The following is an 18,725-nucleotide window of genomic DNA, read 5'->3' on the forward strand; positions in this document are numbered from 1 at the left end:
AGTGTGTGTGTGTATGTAAGTGTGTGTGTGTGTATGTCTGTGTGTGTTTGTATGTCAGTGTGTGTGTGTAAGTGTGTGTATGTCAGTGTGTGTATGTGTGTGTGTGTATGTCTGTGTGGGTGTGTATGTCAGTGTGTGTGTATGTCTGTGTGTGTGTGTGCATGTATGTCTGTGTGTGTATGTCAGTGTGTGTGTATGTCTGTGGGTGTGTGTATGTCAGTGTGTGTATGTATGTCAGTGTGTGTGTGTATGTAAGTGCATGTGTGTGTATGTCAGTGTGTGTGTAAGTGTGTGCATGTAAGTGTGTGTGTGTGTATGTCAGTGTATGTGTATGTCAGTGTGTGTGTATGTCTGTGTGTGTACGTCTGTGTACGTCAGTGTGTGTGTATGTCTGTGCGTGTATGTCAGTGTGTGTATGTCTGTGTGTGTGTGTCTGTGTGTGTATGTGTGTGTGTATGTCTGTGTGTGTGTATGTCTGTGTGTGTATGTCAGTGTGTGTATGTATGTCAGTGTGTATGTCAGAGTGAGTGCATTTCTGTGTGTATGTCATAGTGTGTGTGTATGAGAGAGTGTATATGTCAGTGTGTGTGTGTGTGTATGTCAGTGTGAATGTGCATTTCTGTGTGTGTGTATGTCTGTGTGTATGTGTGTGTCAGTGTGAGTGTGTATTTCTGTGTATGTCATAGTGTGTGTGAGAGAGAGTGTATGTCAGTGTGTGTGTGTATGTCAGTGTGTGTGTGTGTCAGTGTGAGTGTGCATTTCTCTGTGTGTGTCATAGTGTGTGTGTGAAAGAGAGAGTGTATGTCTGTGTGTGTGTGTCTGTCTGTGTGTGTGTCTGTGTGTGTATGTCTGTGTGTGTGTATGTCAGTGTGTGTGTGTATGTCAGTGTGAGTGCATTTCTGTGTGTGTGTCGTGTGTGTGTGTGTATGAGAGTGCATATGTCAGTTTGTGTGTGTATGTCAGTGTGAATGTGCATTTCTGTGTGTGTGTATATCTGTGTGTGTGTATGTGTGTGCGTGTGTCAATGTGAGTGTGCATTTCTGTGTATGTCATAGTGTGTGTGAGAGAGAGTGTATGTCAGTGTGTATGTGTATCTCAGTGTGTGTGTATCTCAGTGTGTGTGTATCTCAGTGTGTATGCATTTCTGTGTGTGTGTCATAGTGTGTGTGTGTGAGAGAGTGTATGTATGTATGTGTGTGTGCATGTCAGTGTGTGTGTATGTCAGTGTGTGTGTGTATGTCAGTGTGTGTATGTCAGTGCGTGTATGTCTGTTTGTGTATGTCAGTGTGTGTGTATGTCAGTGTGTTTGTGTATGTCAGTGTGTGTGTATGTCTGTGTGTGTATATGTCAGTGTGTGTGTATGTCTGTGTGTGTATGTCAGTGTGTGTGTATGTCAGTGTGTGTGTACGTCTGTGTGTGTATATGTCAGTGTGTGTGTATGTCAGTGTATGTGTATGTCAGTGTATGTCAGTGTGTGTGTGTATGTCTGTGTGTGTGTATGTCAGTGTGTATGTCAGTGTGAGTGCATTTCTGTGTGTGTATGTCATAGTGTGTGTGTGTATGAGAGAGTGTATATGTCAGTGTGTGTGTATATGTCAGTGTGAATGTGCATTTCTGTGTGTGTATGTCTGTGTGTATGTGTGTGTCAGTGTGAGTGTGTATTTCTGTGTATGTCATAGTGTGTGTGAGAGAGAGTGTATGTCAGTGTGTGTGTGTATGTCAGTGTGTGTGTGTCAGTGTGAGTGTGCATTTCTGTGTGTGTGTGTCATAGTGTGTGTGTGAAAGAGAGAGTGTATGTATGTCTGTGTGTGTGTATGTCTGTGTGTGTGTGTATCTCAGTGTGAGTGTGGATTTCTGTGTGTGTGTCATAGTGTGTGTCTGTGTGTGTGTGTGTCTGTGTGTGTGTGTATGTCAGTGTGAGTGTGTATGTCAGTGTGTGTGTCAGTGTGTGTATATCTGTGTGTGTATATGTCAGTGTGTGTGTGTATGTCAGTGTGTGTATATGTCTGTGTGTGTATGTCAGTGTGTGTGTATGTCAGTGTGTGTGTGTGTATGTCAGTGTGTGTGTGTGTAAGTGTGTGTATGTCAGTGTGTGTATGTCAGTGTGTGTGTATGTCTGTGTGTGTGTGCATGTATGTCTGTGTGTGTATGTCAGTGTGTGTGTATGTCTGTGGGTGTGTGTATGTCAGTGTGTGTATGTATGTCAGTGTGTGTATGTAAGTGCGTGTGTGTATGTCAGTGTGTGTGTAAGTGTGCATGTAAGTGTGTGTGTGTATGTCAGTGTATGTGTATGTCAGTGTGTGTGTGTATGTAAGTGTGTGTGTGTGTATGTCTGTGTGTGTGTATGTCAGTGTGTGTGTGTATGTAAGCGTGTGTATGTCAGTGTGTGTATGTAAGTGTGTGTGTATGTCTGTGTGGGTGTGTGTATGTCAGTGTGTGTGTATGTCTGTGTGTGTGTGCATGTATGTCTGTGTGTGTATGTCAGTGTGTGTGTATGTCTGTGGGTGTGTGTATGTCAGTGTGTGTATGTATGTTAGTGCGTGTGTGTGTATGTCAGTGTGTGTGTAAGTGTGTGCATGTAAGTGTGTGTGTATGTCAGTGTATGTGTATGTCAGTGTGTGTGTGTATGTAAGTGTGTGTATGTCTGTGTGTGTATGTCTGTGTGTGTATGTCTGTGTACGTCAGTGTGTGTGTATGTCTGTGCGTGTATGTCTGTATGTGTATGTGTGTCTGTGTGTGTCTGTGTGTATGTCTGTGTGTGTGTATGTCTGTGTGTGTATGTCAGTGTGTGTATGTATGTCAGTGTGTATGTCAGAGTGAGTGCATTTCTGTGTGTATGTCATAGTGTGTGTGTGTATGAGAGAGTGTATATGTCAGTGTGTGTGTGTGTATGTCAGTGTGAATGTGCATTTCTGTGTGTGTGTATGTCTGTGTGTATGTGTGTGTCAGTGTGAGTGTGTATTTCTGTGTATGTCATAGTGTGTGTGAGAGAGAGTGTATGTCAGTGTGTGTGTGTATGTCTGTGTGTGTGTATGTCAGTGTGTATGTCAGTGTGAGTGCATTTCTGTGTGTGTATGTCATAGTGTGTGTGTGTATGAGAGAGTGTATATGTCAGTGTGTGTGTATATGTCAGTGTGAATGTGCATTTCTGTGTGTGTATGTCTGTGTGTATGTGTGTGTCAGTGTGAGTGTGTATTTCTGTGTATGTCATAGTGTGTGTGAGAGAGAGTGTATGTCAGTGTGTGTGTGTATGTCAGTGTGTGTGTGTCAGTGTGAGTGTGCATTTCTGTGTGTGTGTCATAGTGTGTGTGTGAAAGAGAGAGTGTATGTATGTCTGTGTGTGTGTATGTCTGTGTGTGTGTGTATCTCAGTGTGAGTGTGGATTTCTGTGTGTGTGTCATAGTGTGTGTCTGTGTGTGTGTGTGTGTCTGTGTGTGTGTGTATGTCAGTGTGAGTGTGTATGTCAGTGTGTGTGTCAGTGTGTGTATATCTGTGTGTGTATATGCCAGTGTGTGTGTGTATGTCAGTGTGTGTATATGTCTGTGTGTGTATGTCAGTGTGTGTGTATTTCAGTGTGTGTGTGTGTATGTCAGTGTGTGTGTGAGTATGTCAGTGTGTGTGTATGTAAGTGTGTGTATGTCAGTGTGTGTATGTAAGTCTGTGTGTGTATGTCTGTGTGGGTGTGTGTATGTCAGTGTGTGTGTATGTCTGTGTGTGTGTGCATGTATGTCTGTGTGTATATGTCAGTGTATGTGTATGTCTGTGGGTGTGTGTATGTCAGTGTGTGTATGTATGTCAGTGTGTGTGTGTATGTAAGTGCGTGTGTGTATGTCAGTGTGTGTGTAAGTTTGCATGTAAGTGTGTGTGTGTATGTCAGTGTATGTGTATGTCAGTGTGTGTGTGTATGTAAGTGTGTGTGTGTGTATGTCTGTGTGTGTGTATGTCAGTGTGTGTGTGTATGTAAGCGTGTGTATGTCAGTGTGTGTATGTAAGTGTGTGTGTATGTCTGTGTGGGTGTGTGTATGTCAGTGTGTGTGTATGTCTGTGTGTGTGTGCATGTATGTCTGTGTGTGTATGTCAGTGTGTGTGTATGTCTGTGGGTGTGTGTATGTCAGTGTGTGTATGTATGTCAGTGTGTGTGTGTATGTTAGTGCGTGTGTGTGTATGTCAGTGTGTGTGTAAGTGTGTGCATGTAAGTGTGTGTGTATGTCAGTGTATGTGTATGTCAGTGTGTGTGTGTATGTAAGTGTGTGTATGTCTGTGTGTGTATGTCTGTGTACGTCAGTGTGTGTGTATGTCTGTGCGTGTATGTCTGTGTGTGTATGTGTGTCTGTGTGTGTCTGTGTGTATGTCTGTGTGTGTGTATGTCTGTGTGTGTATGTCAGTGTGTGTATGTATGTCAGTGTGTATGTCAGAGTGAGTGCATTTCTGTGTGTATGTCATAGTGTGTGTGTGTATGAGAGAGTGTATATGTCAGTGTGTGTGTGTGTATGTCAGTGTGAATGTGCATTTCCGTGTGTGTGTATGTCTGTGTGTATGTGTGTGTCAGTGTGAGTGTGTATTTCTGTGTATGTCATAGTGTGTGTGAGAGAGAGTGTATGTCAGTGTGTGTGTGTATGTCAGTGTGTGTGTGTGTCAGTGTGAGTGTGCATTTCTCTGTGTGTGTCATAGTGTGTGTGTGAAAGAGAGTGTATGTCTGTGTGTGTGTGCCTGTCTGTCTGTGTGTGTGTCTGTGTGTGTATGTCTGTGTTTGTGTATGTCAGTGTGTGTGTGTATGTCAGTGTGAGTGCATTTCTGTGTGTGTGTCGTGTGTGTGTGTGTATGAGAGAGTGCATATGTCAGTTTGTGTGTGTATGTCAGTGTGAATGTGCATTTCTGTGTGTGTGTATATCTGTGTGTATGTCAGTGTGTGTGCGTGTGTCAATGTGAGTGTGCATTTCTGTGTATGTCATAGTGTGTGTGAGAGAGAGTGTATGTCAGTGTGTATGTGTATCTCAGTGTGTGTGTGTATCTCAGTGTGTGTGTATCTCAGTGTGTGTGTATCTCAGTGTGTATGCATTTCTGTGTGTGTGTCATAGTGTGTGTGTGTGAGAGAGTGTATGTATGTCTGTGTGTGTGCATGTCAGTGTGTGTGTATGTCAGTGTGTGTGTGTATGTCAGTGTGTGTATGTCTGTTTGTGTATGTCAGTGTGTGTGTATGTCTGTGTGTGTATATGTCAGTGTGTGTGTATGTCTGTGTGTGTATGTCAGTGTGTGTGTATGTCAGTGTGTGTGTACGTCTGTGTGTGTATATGTCAGTGTGTGTGTATGTCAGTGTGTGTGTATGTCAGTGTATGTGTGTGCATGTCAGTGTGTGTGTGTATGTCTGTGTGTGTATGTCTGTGTGTGTGTATGTCAGTGTGTATGTCAGTGTGAGTGCATTTCTGTGTGTGTATGTCATAGTGTGTGTGTGTATGAGAGAGTGTATATGTCAGTGTGTGTGTATATGTCAATGTGAATGTGCATTTCTGTGTGTGTGTATGTCTGTGTGTATGTGTGTGTCAGTGTGAGTGTGTATTTCTGTGTATGTCATAGTGTGTGTGAGAGAGAGTGTATGTCAGTGTGTGTGTGTATGTCAGTGTGTGTGTGTCAGTGTGAGTGTGCATTTCTGTGTGTGTGTGTGTCATAGTGTGTGTGTGAAAGAGAGAGTGTATGTATGTCTGTGTGTGTGTATGTCTGTGTGTGTCTGTATCTCAGTGTGAGTGTGGATTTCTGTGTGTGTGTCATAGTGTGTGTGTGAGAGAGTGTGTGTATGTCTGTGTGTGTGTGTATGTCAGTGTGAGTGTGTATGTCAGTGTGTGTGTGTGTGTCAGTCTGTGTATATCTGTGTGTGTATATGTCAGTGTGTGTGTATGTCAGTGTGTGTATATGTCTGTGTGTGTATGTAAGTGTGTGTATATGTCAGTGTGTGTGTATGTCTGTGTGTGTATGTCAGTGTGAGTGTGCATTTCACTGTGTGTATATCAGTGTGTATGTGTATGTCAGTGTGTGTGTGTGTGTGTGTGTCAGTCTGTGTATATCTGTGTGTGTATATGTCAGTGTGTGTGTATGTCAGAGCGTGTATATGTCTGTGTGTGTATGTAAGTGTGTGTATGTCAGTGTGTGTGTATGTCAGTGTGTGTGTATGTCAGTGTGTGTGTGTATGTCAGTGTGAGTGTGTGTATGTCAGTGTGTGTGTGTACGTGTGTGTGTGTATGTCAGTGTGTGTGTTTACGCAAGTGAGTGTGTGTGTGTATGTCAGTGTGTGTGTATGTCAGTGTGTGCATGTAAGTGTGTGTGTGTATGTCAGTGTATGTATATGTCAGTGTGTGTGTATGTAAGTGTGTGTATGTCAGTGTGTGTATGTAAGTGTGTGTGTGTATGTCTGTGTGTGTGTATGTCAGTGTGTGTGTATGTCTGTGTGTGTGCGTGTATGTCAGTGTGTGTGTATGTCTGTGGGTGTGTGTATGTCAGTGTGTGTATGTATGTCAGTGCGTGTGTGTAAGTGTGTGCATGTAAGTGTGTGTGTGTGTATGTCAGTGTATGTGTATGTCTGTGTGTGTGTGTATGTAAGTGTGTGTATGTAAGTGTGTGTATGTCTGTGTGTGTGTGCATGTCTGTGTGTGTCTGTGTATGTCAGTGTGTGTGTATGTCTGTGCGTGTATGTCTGTGTGTGTATGTCTGTGTGTGTGTGTCTGTGTGTGTATGTGTGTCTGTGTGTCTGTGTGTGTGTAAGTCTGTGTGTGTCTGTGTGTGTATGTCTGTGTATGTATGTCAGTGTGTGTGTGTATGTCAGTGTGTATGTCAGTGTGAGTGCATTTCTGTGTGTGTATGTCATAGTGTGTGTGTGTGTGTATGAGAGAGTGTATATGTCAGTGTGTGTGTGTATGTCAGTGTGAATGTGCATTTCTGTGTGTGTATGTCTGTGTGTATGTGTGTGTCAGTGTGAGTGTGTATTTCTGTGTATGTCATAGTGTGTGTGAGAGAGAGTGTATGTCAGTGTGTGTGTGTATGTCAGTGTTTGTGTGTCAGTGTGAGTGTGCATTTCTCTGTGTGTGTGTCATAGTGTGTGTGTGTGAAAGAGAGAGTGTATGTCTGTGTGTGTATGTCTGTGTGTGTGTATGTCAGTGTGAGTGTGCATTTCTCTGTGTGTGTATGTCAGTGTGTATGTGTATGTCAGTGTGTGTGTGTGTCAGTCTGTATATCTGTGTGTGTTTATGTCAGTGTGTGTGTATGCCAGTGTGTGTGTGTGTATGTCAGTGTGTGTGTATGTCTGTGTGTGTGTGTGTATGTCAGTGTGAGTGTGCATTTCTCTGTGTGTGTATGTCAGTGTGTATGTGTATGTCTGTGTGTGTGTGCGTGTATGTCTGTGTGTGTATGTCAGTGTGTGTGTATGTCTGTGGGTGTGTGTATGTCAATGTGTGTATGTATGTCAGTGTGTGTGTGTGTATGTAAGTGTGTGTGTGTGTGTATGTCAGTGTGTGTGTGTGTGCATGTAAGTGTGTGTGTGTATGTCAGTGTATGTGTGTATGTAAGTGTGTGTATGTAAGTGTGTGTGTGTGTATGTCTGTGTGTGTGTATGTCTGTGTGTGTGTCTGTGTGTGTATGTGTGTCTGTGTGTGTGTATGTCTGTGTGTGTGTATGTCTGTGTGTGTATGTCTGTGTATGTCAGTGTGTGTATGTCTGCGTGTATGTCTGTGTGTGTGTCTGTGTGTGTATGTGTGTCTGTGTGTGTGTATGTATGTCTGTGTGTGTATGTCAGTGTGTGTGTGTATGTCAGTGTGTATGTCAGTGTGAGTGCATTTCTGTGTGTGTATGTCATAGTGTGTGTGTATGAGAGAGTGTATATGTCTGTGTGTGTGTGTATGTCAGTGTGAATGTGCATTTCTGTGTGTGTGCATGTCTGTGTGTATGTGTGTGTCAGTGTGAGTGTGTATTTCTGTGTATGTCATAGTGTGTGTGAGAGAGAGTGTATGTCAGTGTGTGTGTGTATGTCAGTGTGTGTCAGTGTGAGTGTGCATTTCTCTGTGTGTGTGTCATAGTGTGTGTGTGAAAGAGAGAGTGTATGTCTGTGTGTGTGTATGTCTGTGTGTGTGTGTCTGTGTGTGTATGTCTGTGTGTGTGTCTGTGTGTGTATGTGTGTCTGTGTGTCTGTGTGTGTGTATGTCTGTGTGTGTCTGTGTGTATGTCTGTGTGTGTATATCTGTGTGTGTGTATGTCAGTGTGTGCATGTAAGTGTGTGTGTGTGTATGTCAGTGTATGTGTATGTCAGTGTGTATGTATGTAAGTGTGTGTATGTCAGTGTGTGTATGTAAGTGTGTGTGTGTATGTCTGTGTGTGTATGTCTGTGTGTGTGTGCGTGTATGTCTGTGTGTGTATGTCAGTGTGTGTGTATGTCAGTGTGTGTGTGTATGTCAGTGTGAGTGTGTGTATGTCAGTGTGTGTGTGTACGTAAGTGTGTGTGTGTATGTCAGTGTGTGTGTGTACGTAAGTGTGTGTGTGTATGTCAGTGTGTGTGTGTATGTCAGTGTGTGCATGTAAGTGTGTGTGTATGTCAGTGTATGTGTATGTCAGTGTGTATGTATGTAAGTGTGTGTATGTCAGTGTGTGTATGTAAGTGTGTGTGTATGTCTGTGTGTGTGTATGTCTGTGTGTGTGTGCGTGTATGTCTGTGTGTGTGTATGTCTGTGGGTGTGTGTATGTCAGTGTGTGTGTGCATGTCAGTGTGTGTGTCTATGTAAGTGCGTGTGTGTGTATGTCTGTGTGTGTGTACGTGTGTGCGTGTATGTAAGTGTGTGCATGTAAGTGTGTGTGTGTATGTCAGTGTATGTGTATGTCAGTGTGTGTGTATGTAAGTGTGTGTATGTCAGTGTGTGCATGTAAGTGTGTGTGTGTATGTCTGTGTGTGTGTATGTCTGTGTGTGTATGTCTGTGTATGTCAGTGTGTGTGTATGTCTGTGCGTGTATGTCTGTGTGTGTCTGTGTGTGTGTGTCTGTGTGTGTATGTCTCTGTGTGTGTGTGTGTCTGTGTATGTATGTGTCTGTGTGTGTATGTCTGTGTGTGTGTGTCTGTGTGTGCGTATGTCAGTGTGTGTGTGTCTGTGTGTGTATGTCTGTGTGTGTGTGTGTGTGTGTGTGTGTGCGTGTGTCTGTGTGTGTGTGTGTGTGTGTGTCTGTGTGTCTGTGAGTGTGTGTGTGTGTGTGTCTGTGTGTCTGTGAGTGTGTGTGTGTGTGTGTCTGTGTGTGTATGTCTGTGTGTGTGTGCGTGTGTCTGTGTGTGTGTGTGTGTGTGTGTCTGTGTGTGTGTGTGTGTGTGTGTCTGTGTGTCTGTGAGTGTGTGTGTGTGTGTGTCTGTGTGTGTATGTCTGTGTGTGTGTGCGTGTGTCTGTGTGTGTGTGTGTGTGTGTGTCTGTGTGTCTGTGAGTGTGTGTGTGTGTGTCCATCAGGTTCAGTAATGTCCTTTAGGAAAGGAAACTGCCATCCTACAGCAACATGGTTGACTTTTAACTGCCCTATGGGCAATAAATGCTGGCCTAGCCAATGGGAGTGTGGTCGATTATCACCGGGACATCAACATCCTCCTCACCTGCTTAGTCTCAGAATTAAATTGGAGAGGGTTTGGAACTTCCTGCCCGAGAGAGCTGTGGGGGCAGAGACATGGCTGTGATAGAGACATTCTTGATCAGTCAGGGATGAAGAGTTATGGGGAAAGGCAGAAAAGTGGACGTGCGGAATGTTGGGTCAACCATGATCTGATTGAATGGCAGAGCAGGCCTGAGGGGCTGAATAGCCTACTCCTGTTTGTATTCCCTATGGGCAAATGTTCTAGTCTCAAGCACTCTATTTCCTCACTGAAAGAGCACAATATTCAGATCATTTTAAACAAAGCAAAAGGTGGAGATGCCAATGTGTTCCTTCAGGGAAAGTAATGATGCAGTAGAGAGTCCTGTAAATGACCAGTTTCTAACCAGAATATGGTTTGAAATTTCAGACACAAATCGATCAGCTGAAAGAAAACCTCTCAAAGAAGTTCTCTGAGTGGAGGAAGAGCCTGGAGGAGGATGAAGACTATGCCAATAAAATGATTGAAGAGGAGGGGATGAAGGTGTTGACAAAGAGCACCAACTGCTTTGATGAACTGAACAACCAAATGCATCTAATTAGGCTGATAGATGATGAAACTCAGAATCTGGTCCATATGGATCTACTCTCATTTATTCAGGTACACATAGAGTCATAGAGTCCTACAGCACGGAAACAGACCCTTCGGCCCAACCTGTCCATGCTGACCATCATCCCAAACGTGTCCCGGCTGCCTGCTCCTGGCCCATATCCCTCCAGACCCTTTCCTGTTCATGTATCCATCCAAATGTCTTTTAAACATTGTAATTGTACCCAGATCCACCACTTCCTCAGGAAGTTTATTCCACACATGAACCACCCTCTTATGTAAAAAAATTTGCCACTTATAAGTTTTTTAACTCTCTCTCATCTCACCTAAAAAATATGCCCCCTGGTCTTGAAAGTCCCCATCCTCCGGAAAGACAACAACTATTAATCCTATCCATACCTCTCATTATTTTATAGAATTCCATAATTCTGCCTCTCAATCTCCTATGCTCTGGTGAACCAATCCCAGCCTGTCCAACCTTTCTTTATAACTCAAATCTTCCATATCCATAAGCATCCTGGTAAATTCTCTTCTGAACCCTCTCCAGTTTAATAATCTGCTTCCTATAACAGGGCGCTCAGAACTGGACACAGTATTCTAGAAGAGGCCTCACCAATGTTCTGTACAACCTCAACACGACATCCCAACTCCTATACTCTAAGGTCTAAGCAATGAAGGCAAGCATGCCAAATGCCTTTTTAACCATCCTGTCTATAATTGACACAAACTTCAAAGTATTACGTCCCTGCACCCCGAGGTTTCTCTGTTTTACAACACTACCCATGTGGTACAAACAGATTACCTACCCACTGCTGACTGGCTGCAATGGCCTCTCCATGGTCTTGCTCCCTTGCTATCTCTGTTCCAGCCCTATAACCCTCCATGATCACTAGCCTCTTAATATACAGTGAGACGGCAGGACTTAACCGTGACTAAAGAGTTGCTGGGGGTTTCATATGCCGATCCCGCTGCTGTATAACGCGATGAATAGCATGAATGAGGGACTTGCCCTCCAGTTCCAGTAGCACCACCCTGTATAGTGGCCATTGCTGGGATTACAGCTGATCCTGAGAAAGAGGAAGCCACACTCAGAGGTAAGGCTGGGCCTCATAAGGACCACTGAGAAAATTGGTGGAGGAAGGAGGCCAGGTTTTAGGGGCAGGGGATTGGGAGGGGGATTACCTTGGAGGGGCCTCCAATGGGCCCTACAGCTCCACAAAACAAGCCCTCCCCCTCCCAGTGCCTGACAACAGGACATAGTAACATTGGAATGGGATAGGCCATTCAGCCTGACAAGCCTGCTCCGCCATTTAATTAGATCGTGGCCAAAGTCCTACCACAATGCCACCTTTATGCACAATCTCCATATCCTTGACGTCATTCCTCTCCAGAAATCTATTGGTTTCTGTCTTGATCATGCCCAATGACTGAGCTTCTACAGTCTCGGGAGAGAGAATTCCAGATAAATTCTAGCAAAATCTAGAACCAAAGGGCAAGATCTCAGAATAATGGGTCACACAAATAAGGCAGGGATAAGGAGGAATATCTTATGTCAAAGGGTAGTGAAACTGTGGAATTCTTTACCATGGGGCTGTTGAGGCTGGGCTGTTCATTCAAGGTTGAGATAAACCAGATTTTTAATCAATAACAGAATTAAGGATATGGGGAAAGTTGAGGATTTTCACCTCAGTTGAGGATTATCAGATCAGCATGATCTGATTGAATGGCAGAGCAGAACTCGATGGGCCGAATGGCCTATTTCTGTTCCTCTTTCTTATGGTTCTTTGAATGAAAAAAGTTATTACCATTTTAGTCTTAAGAAAACCTGCCTCTCATTCTGAGATTATGATTCCTGGTTTAAATTCAACAGTAAGGAGGAATAATTTTTATATATCCACCTTGTCACACTCTGTAACCTCATTTCTCAAAATGCTACAGAATACAGGCCCAGTCTCCTCATTCTCTACTGATAAGACAGCCCTGCGGTCCCAGGGATTGATCTGGTGAAGGTCCACTCCCTCTATGACAAGTATATCCCACTTCAGATAGCGGGAGTAAAGCTATTCACAATGCTCACTGGTGCAGTCTCACCAAAACTTTTTACAAAGCAACATTGTTATTTCTTTAATCAAATCTTTTTGTGATAAAGACCAAAATGGCAAAAGGCAAGAGTTTTTTTTTAGATATATAAAAGATGAGAGGCAAGAGTGGACATTGGACCACTGGAAAATGAGGCTGGAGAAGTAGTGATGGGGAACAAAGAAATGGTGGAGGAACCTACAAAGTATTTTGCATCAGTTTTCACATTGAAAGACGCCAGCAGCATTCCCAGAACTTCAAAGGTCAGGGACAGAGGTGAGTGTAGTGGCCAACATTAAGGAGAAGGTGCTGGGGAAGCTAGAAGGTCTGAAGGTGGATAAATCACCCGCACCAGCCCCTTGGCAGCACATTCCTGGCACCCATGTAAAAGGCTTTCCCCACACTTTTCCTTTAGACTTTTCCCCTCTCACCTTAAACCTATGCTCCCCCTTATATTTGACATTCCCACCTTGGAAAAAAGACTCTGACTGTCCACCCCCATCCATGCCTTTATAAAACACTTGGTTGGCCCCAGCTGCAGGAGTGTGTTCAATTCTAGGCACCTCAATGGCGGAGTGCTTTGAGAGGAGATTTAATAGACCAATAACAAAGATGAGGAATTTAGCTATGTGATGGTTAAGGAAGTTGGGATTGTTTTCAGAGCAGAGAAAAGGAGATTTAATTGGTTTGTCCAAAATTATGAAGGAATTTGATGGAGTGAATAAAGATCAAATCTTTCCATTGGCTAAATGACCATTTACTGGAGGACCTCAATTTAAATACTTAGTGAAGGAACCAACTGCAAGATTCATGAGGGCTGTATAACTGTGAAACAGGGAAGCAGCCTGTTATAATGACCTGGAAACAGCCTGACAAGGCAATAGCAGTTGTTTCATTAATAACCTTCACAATCAGGTAGGTACTTGGAAGAGGAAGTTCCGCAAGGTATTGGTTGGGGAAGTCAGGTTACATGGATAGCTCTTCCAAAACATCAGCATAGAAATGATGAAATGAATAGCCTCCTTCAGTACACTATCATCCTCAGATTCTGTGGCATGAAGTCAAATTTTGATTAATGGAACTGCATCAGACATTTTGCTACATTACAGGCACTATATACAAGTGCAAGTTGCTTCTCATTGAGGCTGTTCGTTCTTAGCACATTGCCAAGGGTCCCCCAGCATTGTTGCTGTGTCCACACTGCTGCTGTGACCCACAGTGGCTCCCCTTCCTGTGACTTGCTCTAATGTAATGCATCCTCGAACATCAAATTCACTTTTTTTAGTTCAACATGTGCTGATCTGTTAACTTGATGTCCTAATCTCCTCTCTCTCTCTCTTTCTTTCTTGACACAGAAATCGAAACAGGTCTTCTCTCAGTAAGTTTTTTTCTGTCCCACAGGATATAATTCCTTATGCTTGGGCAAATGTGTCTTTGTCTGTTGTGTACCTCAAGTTGATAACCAGATTAGTCTTTACAATTTCAGTTCTATTTTCAGGCAAAGATAGTCCAGGCTTGCAGCTCCACTAGTGGCTGAGAACTGAAAATCACCACATTAATGAGCAGCATAACAAGACCAACAGTCCCAGGTCCAATATACATATGGCAGTCCCTTATCCTACATACAGGAAACAGTCCCAGATCCATTAAACAGCTGATAGTCCTAGTTCCAATATACATATGTTAGTTCAGGTCCAAAGTATGTAGGTCAATATCAGATCCAACATATGGATTATCAGTACCAGATCCAACAGAGGGATATCAGTACCAGATCCAACACACGGATACAGTACCAGATCCAACAGACGATATCAGTACCAGATCCAACAGAGGGATATCAGTACCAGATCCAACACACGGATACAGTACCAGATCCAACAGACGGATACAGTACCAGATCCAACAGACGATATCAGTACCAGATCCAACAGACGGATATCAGTACCAGATCCAACACACGGATATCAGTACCAGATCCAACAGATGGATACAGTACCAGATCCTACAGACTGATATCAGTACCAGATCCAACACACGGATACAGTACCAGATCCAACAGATGGATACAGTACCAGATCCAACAGACGGATATCAGTGCCAGATCCAACAGACGGATATCAATACCAGATCCAACAGACTGATATCAGTACCAGATCCAACAGACGATATCAGTACCAGATCCAACAGAGGGATATCAGTACCAGATCCAACAGACGGATACAGTACCAGATCCAACAGACGGATATCAGTACCAGATTCAACAGACGATATCAGTACCAGATCCAACAGACGATATCAGTACCAGATCCAACAGGCGGATATCAGTGCCAGATCCAACAGACACATATCAGTACCAGATCCAACAGACGATATCAGTACCAGATCCAACAGACGATATCAGTACCAGATCCAACAGACGGATATCAGTACCAGATCCAACAGACGGATATCAGTACCAGATCCAGCAGACGGATATCAGTACCAGATCCAACAGACGATGTCAGTACCAGATCCAACAGATGGATATCAGTGCCAGATCCAACAGACAGATATCAGTACCAAATCCAACAGACGGATATCAGTGCCAGATCCAACAGACGATATCGGTGCCAGATCCAACAGATGGATATCAGTGCCAGATCCAACAGACAGATATCAGTACCAAACCCAACAGACGGATATCAGTGCCAGATCCAACAGACGATATCGGTGCCAGATCCAACACATGGATACAGTACCAGATCCAACAGACGATATCAGTACCAGATCCAACAGAGGGATATCAGTACCAGATCCTACAGACGGATATCAGTACCAGATCCAACAGACGGATATCAGTACCAGATCCAACACACGGATACAGTACCAGATCCAACAGACGGATACAGTACCAGATCCAACAGACGGATATCAGTGCCAGATCCAACAGACGGATATCAGTACCAGATCCAACAGACGATATCAGTACCAGATCCAACAGACGATATCAGTACCAGATCCAACAGAGGGATATCAGTACCAGATCCAACAGACGGATACAGTACCAGATCCAACAGACGGATATCAGTACCAGATCCAACAGACGATATCAGTACCAGATCCAACAGACGATATCAGTACCAGATCCAACAGACGATGTCAGTACCAGATCCAACAGACGGATATCAGTGCCAGATCCAACAGACAGATATCAGTACCAGATCCAACAGACGATATCAGTACCAGATCCAACAGACGGATATCAGTACCAGATCAAACAGACGGATATCAGTACCAGATCCAGCAGACGGATATCAGTACCAGATCCAGCAGACGGATATCAGTACCAGATCCAACAGACGATGTCAGTACCAGATCCAACAGAGGGATATCAGTACCAGATCCTACAGACGGATATCAGTACCAGATCCTACAGACGTATATCAGCACCAGATTCAACAGACGGATATCAGTACCAGATCCAACAGACGGTATCCGTACCAGATCCAACAGACGATACCAGTACCAGATCCTACAGACGGATATCAGTACCAGATCCACCAGACGGATATCAGTACCAGATCCAACAGACGGATATCAGTACCAGATCCAACAGACGATATCAGTATCAGATCCAACAGACGATATCAGTACCAGATCCAACAGACGGATATCAGTAACAGATCCAACAGACGGATATCAGTACCAGATCCAACAGACGATATCAGTACCAGATCCAACAGATGATATCAGTACCAGATCCTACAGACGGATATCAGTACCAGATCCAACAGATGGATATCTGTGCCAGATCCAACAGATGGATATCAGTGCCAGATCCTACAGACGGATATCAGTGCCAGATCCAACAGACTGATATCAGTACCAAATCCAACAGGCTGATATCAGTGCCAGATCCAACAGATGGATATCAGTACCAGATCCTAGAGACGGATATCAGTACCAGATCCAACAGACGATATCAGTACCAGATCCAACAGACGATATCATTACCAGATCCTACAGACCGATATCAGTGCCAGATCCAACAGACGGATATCAGTACCAGATCCTACAGACGATATCAGTACCAGATCCTACAGATGGATATCAGTACCAGATCCAACAGACGGATATCAGTACCAGATCCAACAGACGGATATCAGTACCAGATCCAACAGACTGATATCAGTACCAGATCCAACAGACGGATATCAGTACCAGATCCAACAGACGGATGTCAGTACCAGATCCAACAGGCTGATATCAGTACCAGATCCAACAGACAATATCAGTACCAGATCCAACAGACGATATCAGTACCAGATCCAACAGACGATATCAGTACCAGATCCTACAGACCGATATCAGTACCAGATCCAACAGATGGATATCAGTGCCAGATCATACAGACGGATATCAGTGCCAGGTCCTACAGACGGATATCAGTGCCAGATCCAACATACTGATATCAGTGCCAGATCCAACAGACTGATATCAGTACCAGATCCAACAGACAGATATCAGTACCAGATCCAACAGGCTGATAACAGTACCAGATTCTACAGACGGATATCAGTACCAGATCCAACAGATGGATATCAGTGCCAGATCCAACAGATGGATATCAGTGCCAGATCCAACAGACGGTATCCGTACCAGATCCAACAGACGGATACAGTACCAGATCCAACAGACAGATATCAGTGCCAGATCCAACAGACGATATCAGTACCAGATCCAACAGACGATATCAGTACCAGATCCAACAGACGATATCAGTACCAGATCCAACAGGCTGATATCAGTACCAGATCCTACAGACCGATATCAGTACCAGATCCAACAGACGGATATCAGTACCAGATCCTACAGACGGATATCATACCAGATCCTACAGACGGATATCAGTACCAGATCCAACAGACGATATCAGTACCAGATCCAACAGACGATATCAGTACCAGATCCTACAGATGGATATCAGTACCAGATCCTACAGATGCATATCAGTACCAGATCCAACAGACGGATATCAGTACCAGATCCAACAGACGATATCAGTACCAGATTGAACAGGCTGATATCAGTACCAGATCCAACATACTGATATCAGTACCAGATCCAACAGGCTGATATCAGTACCAGATCCAACAGGCTGATATCAGTGCCAGATCCAACAGGCTGATATCAGTACCAGATTCTACAGACGGATATCAGTACCAGATCCAACAGACGGATATCAGTACCAGATCCAACAGACGGATATCAGTGCCAGATCCAACAGATGGATATCAGTGCCAGATCCAACAGACGGTATCCGTACCAGATCCGACAGACGGATACAGTACCAGATCCAACAGACGGATATCAGTACCAGATCCAACAGACGGATATCAGTACCAGATCCAACAGACGGATATCAGTACCAGATCCTACAGACGGATATCATACCAGATCCTACAGACGGATATCAGTACCAGATCCAACAGACGATATCAGTACCAGATCCAACAGACGATATCAGTACCAGATCCTACAGATGGATATCAGTACCAGATCCAACAGACGGATATCAGTACCAGATCCAACAGACGATATCAGTACCAGATCCAACAGGCTGATATCAGTACCAGATCCAACAGGCTGATATCAGTACCAGATCCAACAGGCTGATATCAGTACCAGATCCAACAGGCTGTTATCAGTGCCAGATCCAACAGGCTGATATCAGTGCCAGATCCAACAGGCTGATAACAGTACCAGATTCTACAGACGGATATCAGTACCAGATCCAACAGATGGATATCAGTGCCAGATCCAACAGATGGATATCAGTGCCAGATCCAACAGACGGTATCCGTACCAGATCCAACAGACGGATACAGTACCAGATCCAACAGACAGATATCAATGCCAGATCCAACAGACGATATCAGTACCAGATCCAACAGACGATATCAGTACCAGATCCAACAGACGATATCAGTACCAGATCCTACAGACCGATATCCGTACCAGATCCAACAGATGGATATCAGTGCCAGATCCTACAGACGGATATCAGTGCCAGATCCTACAGACGGATATCAGTGCCAGATCCAACATACTGATATCAGTGCCAGATCCAACAGACAGATATCAGTACCAGATCCAACAGACAGATATCAGTACCAGATCCAACAGACTGATATCAGTGCCAAATCCAACAGGCTGATATCAGTACCAGATCCAACAGACAGATATCAGTACCAGATCCAACAGACGGATATCAGTACCAGATCCAACAGACGGATATCAGTACCAGATCCTACAGACGGATATCATACCAGATCCTACAGACGGATATCAGTACCAGATCCAACAGACGATATCAGTACCAGATCCAACAGACGATATCAGTACCAGATCCTACAGATGGATATCAGTACCAGATCCTACAGATGGATATCAGTACCAGATCCAACAGACGGATATC

At 44.0% G+C, this 18,725-nt stretch overlaps 1 protein-coding gene across 1 annotated transcript in view; it reads left to right on the top strand.

Moving 5' to 3' along the window:
* LOC122550335 (E3 ubiquitin-protein ligase TRIM7-like) overlaps window positions 1–18,725 on the top strand; it is a 79,885-nt gene that overhangs the window by 53,587 nt on the left and 7,573 nt on the right. The window contains exons 3-4 of the mRNA XM_087986857.1: window positions 10,010–10,240; window positions 13,624–13,646. Of these exons, the coding sequence (XP_087842983.1) occupies window positions 10,010–10,240; window positions 13,624–13,646 (254 nt within the window). The remainder of the gene's footprint in view (window positions 1–10,009; window positions 10,241–13,623; window positions 13,647–18,725) is intronic.

This window comes from Chiloscyllium plagiosum, unplaced genomic scaffold, assembly GCF_037043375.1.
Source record: "Chiloscyllium plagiosum isolate Xiang-an unplaced genomic scaffold, Cpla_swu_hap1 HiC_scaffold_5, whole genome shotgun sequence".
Lineage (NCBI taxonomy): Eukaryota > Metazoa > Chordata > Chondrichthyes > Orectolobiformes > Hemiscylliidae > Chiloscyllium > Chiloscyllium plagiosum.